At 30.3% G+C, this 9,543-nt stretch overlaps 1 protein-coding gene across 1 annotated transcript; it reads right to left on the bottom strand.

Moving 5' to 3' along the window:
* LOC104710219 (KH domain-containing protein At4g18375-like) lies at window positions 355-2,878 on the bottom strand. Its single transcript, XM_010426790.2, has 7 exons — window positions 2,753-2,878; window positions 2,453-2,508; window positions 1,849-2,345; window positions 1,379-1,747; window positions 1,049-1,303; window positions 721-945; window positions 355-618 (listed from the first exon to the last, which is right to left on the bottom strand). The coding sequence occupies exons 2-7, from the start codon at window positions 2,475-2,477 to the stop codon at window positions 583-585; spliced, it is 1,407 nt and encodes a 468-aa protein (XP_010425092.1). The 5' UTR covers window positions 2,478-2,508; window positions 2,753-2,878; the 3' UTR covers window positions 355-582.

The raw sequence follows: 9,543 nt of genomic DNA, 5'->3' as shown, positions 1-9,543 counted from the left end.
TTCACTTCTTGTTTAATATAATTGATTGATGATTTTAATATTGAGGGTTTAAATTTCTGGCTGCAGAGGTTCCAAAAAATATAAGTGTTGTTTTAAACGGAAAGAAAAGATGGGAGCCGATTGTGTCTGACTCCTTCCACTCTTTCATCTAGTTTTTGGTCCTTGAGGATTAGAGATATATGAAATTCAACTATATTTTTAATGAATCATAGACTATATCATACCATTAGAACAACAATCGGTTGACACCTAAGTAGAACGTTATGTGCAGCAAAGACGCGTCCGAGTTCAAAACAATGCTTTTGGAACCACTTCATGATTAAGTTATTCAATTATATTCAAGAGGGAGTCAAAAGTTAAAGAAACTCTCGTGCTAAATCTTTCATGAAGATTACAAAAAAAACTTGTCATTCGTTCAAGAACTTCCTGCATTTATAGATTTCTTGAGACTCAAAACAAACCCAAAATCCTCTTTTTTCTCTTGGATTCCAAAAAAACGCCCAAGTGTTTTTAACACTATCCCGAAATCTAGTAAGTGTTTTCAACATAATAGAACGATACCCCTTTACGATTGTTTGGTGTTCAGTAAACTCGGTTTCTTCTTGGGGAATTTAAGTTCTGCAACAGAAGCAAACAAAAAAAAAGAGAGATCATCAAAACTGGATCTCTATGCAAGTAATTTTGGTAACCAGAATCATAAGAACTTTATGAGAATCATACCATTTGACTACTGTAGTCTTCATTTCTAGCACTTTCCATGGAGCCATGAGAATGGTTCACGCGTTTTTTGTGCTTAGGCTTGCTCGAAGTCTCTGTTGTTTGAGAAATATAAGGAAAGAAAGTTGGAAGCAGGACAAGACCATGATCCATGTCAAATACATTGGCTCTTAATCGCAACATCACTTGAGTAAGAGCTTTGATTGCTGCATCAAAACTTCCTGTTATCTAAACCACAAGAAAGAAAAACATGGTTTTTAGATAAGCCTCTTTTAAAACAAACAAAACTGGGAAGCATTAAGCAATAATAAAGTGTCAAGATTTTTATAACCTGGACCATCTCCTCGTCCTCACGAGCAATTGTTGGTACATCTTCGCCTTGAAAAATGCGGATATTTGCTTTTGTGACACTCCTCATCTCAGAAATAAGAGCTCCGCCTTTTCCAATGAGACACCCTACTTGAGAACTAGGAACAAGTACACGAGTGGTGATTGCAGAATCACTTGAATCTTTCCCCACTTTCTCACTGCATCGTGTTTGTAAGCGTAAGGCTGCAATCACGGTTGGGGATTGATCTTCGAAGAACTGTCATACATATATAAACTCGGTTCAACATTTCACATAATGAAAATGAGACTCTCAGTAAGTAGAAAAGGTTACCTCTTTTGATGATATGTATATAACGCAATCATCATCTTCACCAGTTTCGGAGGTATCAACTTTGATGGTCGCACCAGATTCTTGCCTAATCTGATTAATGAAGCAGCCGCCTTTTCCTATTACACCTCCAACATTTTCAGCTGGACATATGAAGCAGATAGAAAACACTCTTTCATCGGAAACATCTCTTGGCGCAGAGTAATTTTTGCGAGAGCTTGTTAGTGCAGGACTCATTAGAATTCCACCGTGTTGATGCTGCGGGGTACTAGGGGACGAGAGAAAGTAGCTCTGAAACTGCGACGGATTCTCATAAAGCAGAGAGGCAACTTGGTAAAGAGCTTCTCTAACAGCAGAGGGATTTCCAGTTATCTGAAATTCAACCAACAACATTCATAAGGTATATATCAGAAACACAACCACAGTAACTCTAAGCTCGATAAATTTTCTGAAAAAGACTTTTCTGACAGTACCTGAAGAAGCTCATCATGACTCAAAGCCAAAGCACAAATAGGCAGATTATCACTTATAACACGAATTTGAGCATTAGTTTCATTACGCAGATTTTGGATAACTTGTCCACCTTTTCCAATAAGGCAACCAATTTGATCCGAAGGCACAAGCATCCTTGCAGTAACAACAGTTTTATACTCATCTTCATCATAATCATAATCATCATTGGTAAGTTCTTGTCCAACAATCATATCATGAACCTTGAAAAGAGCGTCAAAAGCAGGACAAACGAAATCCTCATCATCATCATCAATACGATTAGTCTCCTCGCTTGTAGAATATATAGTAACAACGCGCTCGTCACAACCAGGTAAAGCCTGGTTTACCCTGAGGTTTGCTTTCGTCTCAAACCTAATCTGCTTTGCAATCTCACCACCTTTACCAATAACGCTCCCTGCTTTTCTCACAGGACACAAGTAACGATACACAGTATCTTCGAATCCATCACCATTCTCATCTGTATCATCATCAGAAAGAAATTAAAAAGCTCTTATCTCTTACTTCCTCCGTTTCCAATACCATCAAAATTTGAAGAAAAAAAAATAACTAAATCAGATCTCTTACCATAGACGTTCCTCGAATAAGCCATTCTAGTGAGACAAATACTCGAAATCACAAAGCTGAAGAACATAATAAGTAACACAAAAATTAGGGTTTATATTAGGTTTCAAGTAAGCAACAGAAACAAACTTTTATAACTCAGAAGACGACTTCGTTTCTCTATAGATAGATTTTAAGAAACCTAATCGACGACGATCGCTACGCAAAATCAGATTCTCACGCAACCGATCGACGGAACTTGATATGATAGTACACTTGAACATTGCTAAAAGAAACGGAAAGGCGAAAACAGGAAACTCTCACCGGAGAATGAAACAATCGATGATCGGTTAATCCGTCTCGTCTCGCCGGAAAACGCAACGGCCTCTCTCCGTCTTTGACTAGCTTTTGGAATTTGAAATTGAAAGAGTGAGTATTGAATGAGAGAAGAAGAAGAGAGACTCTTTGGGCTCTATAGGAAAACTATTAAAGGCCTAGCAAGTATGTGTGGGCTTTTTTCAATATTTCTTGCATCGTGAGTCGTGACGGCACGTAGCATTTATTTATTCCTTTATTTAAATAAGCCATATTAATTTCAAAATTTAATAAGTATATCGGTTAAACAATGTCATTAGTTGACCATTTAAACAAGTGGTTAACAATCAATTAAACAAAAATTGAACATGATTAATTAAACAATAGTAGACCAATTATAAACACAGACAAGTATTCGATATCAATAAAAATATAAAATAAATAAATTCTAGTTTTTTTTTTTTAATGAAAACTTTTTTAGACTAATCCTAATTTACCAGTACACTAAAATAATGGTTCATATATAAGAATAAACTATATATTGTTTTATAAATTATTTGAACCTATAGTGCTTTTTCTTTCTAGACTAAGTGATAAAAAAATATTAATCAAGTTTTTAATGTTGTAGTGATAACCTTTATCATTTCTATATTGATTTTAACATAACTTTTGATTTAAATAATAATATAATAAAGATCAAATGCTTTATTTTCGAGTATATATTTTGATTCCATGTACCTTAGTTAAATTGTTAAATCCCCATATTTCTATTAAAATCTAACATCTATGCACCAAATAAGTACATACCATTATGTTTTTTAAAATATTAAATTTAATTATTTTCATCGATTATACTCGACTTGATGGAGTATCAATATATATATTGGGATTTTGAGAACACATGTTATCCAAATATTATAAATAGGTTTTAGTTTAAGCATACCACATATTTTACACTTAAATTTTTTTTGCAAGAGTTACAACGGTTCAATTGAATTAATAATGAATAGTTATAAAAAAATTGAAAAAAAAATAAATAAACTTATAATCCACACAAAAATACTATTAAAATAATAATAATATTAAATAATAATAATAATACATAATGAACATACATTAATTAAATTTCAATTATAAATGTCTAAATGGTATTGAATTGTGTGAGGTTACAAAATATAAACAAAAGAGTCTTTGATGCAAAAAATAATAATAATAATAATTAATTTTTTATCATCAAAAAAAAGTATTCGACTAATCCAAATTAGCGGTTCAAAAAATGATATTTCATGGGTCTAATATATAAGTGTTATTTCTTTTTTTGGTAATTATTTGAGCCGATAGTTTTTTTTTTGAAAACGCAAACGATAAACCGGAATTATTATTGTAATAGTGATAAATTTTTATCATCTCAATTTTTTTACATAGTTTCAATTAAAAATGCCATATATTAAGAACATAGGTGGGGGGTGGGGAGGAGAACAGCTGGATTTTAAATTGGGATAAAATATCCAAATACCAAATTCAAAAGATGGGACTGACATTTTATATAAAGGTTTTTAAAATTATAAAGGCAAACAAAAACTCATTATTAATTAAGAACTAAACTAATCATTCCTATTAGGAGCCAATTCAATTCATGAAAGATATATTAATTTGTTGTAAAAAATAAAAAGATATATTAATTTGTTCTTATTGCTTTTTGTGTATAAGCCACAAATAGATCAGGATTATCACTCCAACAAAACATCACATGTTTCTAAATGAATATGAGCTGAGCAAAACCTTACATAATTTAATTCTCATAAATTAAGTACATCTAAATAATAATATAGACATTTTACCTTCTCGTCAGTCTCTATCTCTTTCCCACCTGTGCTTTCTTTAAGCATCTTTCTCCTAGTGTCAATCTATGGGAGTAAAAGAAAAAAGAAAACATATCAAGAATCGGAAGGATCAAATATATTTCAATTCCATTATGTTTGACTACTAAGTCAAAATGTTTACCTTTTGGAGGACACGTTGACCATCATCTTTCTGTAAGCACGTCAATGTTTTGTAAACAATAATATTATAGTCCAAATTCAATAGTTATGTAAAAAATAATTATGCATGCTTACCATAATAGAGCTAATAACCCATGATTTGAGATTAATTGCAGAAATCTTTATTATAAAATTTCCCATCCTTCGATCAACTTCCCCCAAACGTGAATCAAACTCTTCATGAGTTTTCATGTAGAAGTAACAAAATCTGCAAAGATATATTTGTCAACAAATCAACAACATAACGAAATGTGGAAAAACAAAAATCAAATGGCGGAAATTATTTACCCTAATAAAGAATTTGTTGACGTCGATCTAGGACAAAATGATTTCACAATACGGCCACATAGTCTGAGTTTCTGACCAATCTGATCACATAATTCTTGTTTAGAAATTTGGGGATCAAATCCAGTTATGCAAACTGTCACAAAGCTGCAAAAAACAAAATACATATTGTAAAGTGACATCTGGAGAATAGTAATCTAATACGTGAAAAAAAACAATTACCCGTTGGATAACGATGTAGATATGCTGGAATGCCAAGAAGATCTTTGCCTTTCAATGAAAAAACCCTTTATCATTTCTAGATTGATTTTAATATAACTTTTGATTTAAATAATAATATAATAAAGATCAAATGCTTTATTTTCGAGTACACATTTTGATTCCATGTACCTTAGTTAAATTGTTAAATCCCCATATTTCTGTTAAAATCTACATCTATGCACCAAATAAGTACATACCATTATGTTTTTAAAATATTAAATTTAATTATTTTCATCGATTATACTCGACTTGATGGAGTATCAATATATATTGGGATTTTGAGAACACATATTATCCAAATATTATAAATAGGTTTTAGTTTAAGCATACCACATATTTTACACTTAAATTTTTTTTGCAAGAGTTAAAACGGCTCAATTGAATTAATAATGAATGGTTATAAAAAAATTAAAAAATAAAATGAACTTATAATCCTCACAAAAATGCTATTAAAATAATAATAATACATAATGAACATATATTAATTAGATTTTCAATTATAAATTCCTAAATGGTATTGAATTGCGTGAAGTTACAAAATATAAACAAAAGTGTCTTTGATGCAAAATAATAATAATAATAATAAATTTATTATCATAAAAAAAAAGTATTCGACTAATCCAAATTAGCGGTTCACAAAAATGATATTTCATGTGTCTATTATATAAGTGTTATTTATTTTTTTAGTAAATTATTTGAGTGGATAGTTTTTTTTTTTTGAAAAAGCAAACGATAAACCGGAATTAATCGAGTTTATTATTGTAATAGTGATAAATTTTTATCATCTCGATTTTTTTACATAGCTTCAATTCAGAATGCCATATATTAAGAACATAGGTGGGGTGGGGAGGAGAACAGCTGGCATTTTATATAAAGGTTTTTAAAATTATAAAGGCAAAAAAAAAAAGTCATTAATAATTAAGAACTAAACTAATCATTCCTATTAGGAGCCAATTCAATTCAGTGCAGTTGGTTATTGGGCCGAGTCTCCTCTCTAACGACGTTTTTGTGCTATCATAATTAATTTTTGCAAGTCTTATGCTACTCTAGCCCGTTATTTAAATGTTTGTATACTTGCTTTTTTCCACCTTAGAGTACTGAAAAAAATATTTATCCTTCGCAAATAAATCAGTTAATTCTTTTACTTTATATAGTTAGGCATTGAACAAAAGAAAAACGAATGTATAAATATAAAGTTAGGCATACAATAAATTACAATTCAGCTAGTCATTACAATTCACGATAACACAGTTCAGTTGCTACTTTTTCTTTTTTCAATTTTATTTTCTTGAGATAAGAATTTGATAAAATATGTATAGTGAAAGCCTGCTAAATTTACTGTCGGCAGTGGGCTACTCACGGCCACGGATCCATATTGTAGAATTTTTATTTGTTTTTTTCCAAATTAATTGTTTTTTCTCTTTTTTTTTTTCATAATAATTTATTGTACTGTTTTATTAAAGTAACATTTTATTTTACTTTAGGATTTCGGATATATTAGATGGAAAGTGTGTCTAAAATCTTTATTATACATTTATCAGGGCTTCTTTATACCATTTATACTATAGCTATATCTTTGATCACGGAACGACGAACAAAAATATTCAAATATTTAAAATAATAAGACAATACTTGAATATTTGAATATATATATATTAGGGATAAGTCTGAAGATTATAGCTCTGAAGGGATAACTAGAAGTCTAGAATTACGTTTTCTTGAAGCACAAAACATAAATAATATAAAATTTTGAAGACTTGAGAGTTGATACATTTACAAGTTCAAGCTTTTACACGACATACAGTACTTCTCGCTTTACCCATGTTATAGTAGGCATCTATTAGGAATAGGTGTCGGCTAATTTTTTTTTTTTTTTGTTATAGCGTATGCATTTTGTTTGTGATTAAATCTACATGTTATTTATACCATAGTGACAATATAATCACAAATTATCAAAATGCATGTTTTGGCCAACCTTTTTTATCATTTGTGAGTCGTAAACAATACTTTTTCTGTTTCACTTAAAGTAATGTTACTTAAGAATGATCCTATCAGATTATTTGGCAAAACCTTTCTTTTTTTTTAGGGTTAGAACAAGATCAATAACATATGATGACATTCAGTAAGTAATTCGTAGTCATATTTTTTTTCCTAACGTTGAGTTGCCAACTCAACTAAATAAAAATGTAGTAGGGCTATGGTACACACAAAAAAATAATTGGATTTTCATTAGATTTGTTGGTTAACACGTCCTTTTCGGGTTTAGTGGAATATGATTTGAATGTTAGAATCATTAAACGAGTAAATTAAAACCTATAATTGACAATAGCCCTATAATATAATGAACGGGGAAGATATGCATCCTATCAAAGAATCCAAGATAAAATGGTAAAGCCTAATACAAAGATATAAATCAAATGTTGGGTTTAATTTTAAGATTAATCATATCTTAAGACGACCTTAGAGTCTCGTCATATCTCTCGTGACACCTACCTTGTCCCTTATCTTTTTTCGTGACCAACATACATATATGCATGTCATACAATATCATGATTGCAAGAAGGCAAAAACAATTGCACATGATGCCATGAAAACAAAACTACACAAACGAAAATTATCGAGGTTCATCAAAATACTTAAATCTTTATAACAAAAATTACTGAAATCTTCAAACTATTTTGACGTGAGGCACAACAACAAAAACTAGCTAGAGCAAGATTTCATATCTTAGTGGATGGATTAGGAAGGTAATTTTGAAGTTATTATTATGAACAATAATAATATAGATATGTTAACGAAAAGATATATGCTAGTAACAATGATCAGTTCAAAAATTATATAAACTCAACTTGAAACGCTATTACCATGATCAGTTAAAAAATTATACTGTATATGCTAGTAACAATTAAGTTTAAAAATACAATTACATGATGATGTAGGTCACAAGGAATGAAGGAAAAATAACGTGTATTATGTTAATGTCATGCATTGATTATCATGTAGTATTTTGTTTCTTAATGAATGTTCTTATAATTTGACCACTCCAGTTTCCACGAGGAGTGAAACAAAAGTGATATAGTCATGTGCTTAATCATGATTAACAGATTACCTTTTCTCCAATTATTGAACATGATTTAGGCTTAAAACACTCGAGGTTAGTATGACATAGTGTGCTAACTATAGTAACTGTCGGTAGCTTGAAGTTATCCTAAAATTAATAATCAGCTACCAAATTTATATTGTTATCAATTTAACCCATCATCACATCACTACAAGAAAAAGCTACATTGATAGCAGTAGAAAATAGCTCATTTTCTTGAACTGCTATAGAAAATAAATGTTTTATTTTANATATATATATATTAGGGATAAGTCTGAAGATTATAGCTCTGAAGGGATAACTAGAAGTCTAGAATTACGTTTTCTTGAAGCACAAAACATAAATAATATAAAATTTTGAAGACTTGAGAGTTGATACATTTACAAGTTCAAGCTTTTACACGACATACAGTACTTCTCGCTTTACCCATGTTATAGTAGGCATCTATTAGGAATAGGTGTCGGCTAATTTTTTTTTTTTTTTGTTATAGCGTATGCATTTTGTTTGTGATTAAATCTACATGTTATTTATACCATAGTGACAATATAATCACAAATTATCAAAATGCATGTTTTGGCCAACCTTTTTTATCATTTGTGAGTCGTAAACAATACTTTTTCTGTTTCACTTAAAGTAATGTTACTTAAGAATGATCCTATCAGATTATTTGGCAAAACCTTTCTTTTTTTTTAGGGTTAGAACAAGATCAATAACATATGATGACATTCAGTAAGTAATTCGTAGTCATATTTTTTTTCCTAACGTTGAGTTGCCAACTCAACTAAATAAAAATGTAGTAGGGCTATGGTACACACAAAAAAATAATTGGATTTTCATTAGATTTGTTGGTTAACACGTCCTTTTCGGGTTTAGTGGAATATGATTTGAATGTTAGAATCATTAAACGAGTAAATTAAAACCTATAATTGACAATAGCCCTATAATATAATGAACGGGGAAGATATGCATCCTATCAAAGAATCCAAGATAAAATGGTAAAGCCTAATACAAAAAGATAAATCAAATGTTGGGTTTAATTTTAAGATTAATCATATCTTAAGACGACCTTAGAGTCTCGTCATATCTCTCGTGACACCTACCTTGTCCCTTAT

This window comes from Camelina sativa, chromosome 9 (genome assembly GCF_000633955.1).
Source record: "Camelina sativa cultivar DH55 chromosome 9, Cs, whole genome shotgun sequence".
NCBI lineage: Eukaryota > Viridiplantae > Streptophyta > Magnoliopsida > Brassicales > Brassicaceae > Camelina > Camelina sativa.
Note: the sequence above shows the minus strand (reverse complement) of the source record. Positions and strands in the feature narration are given on the sequence as shown.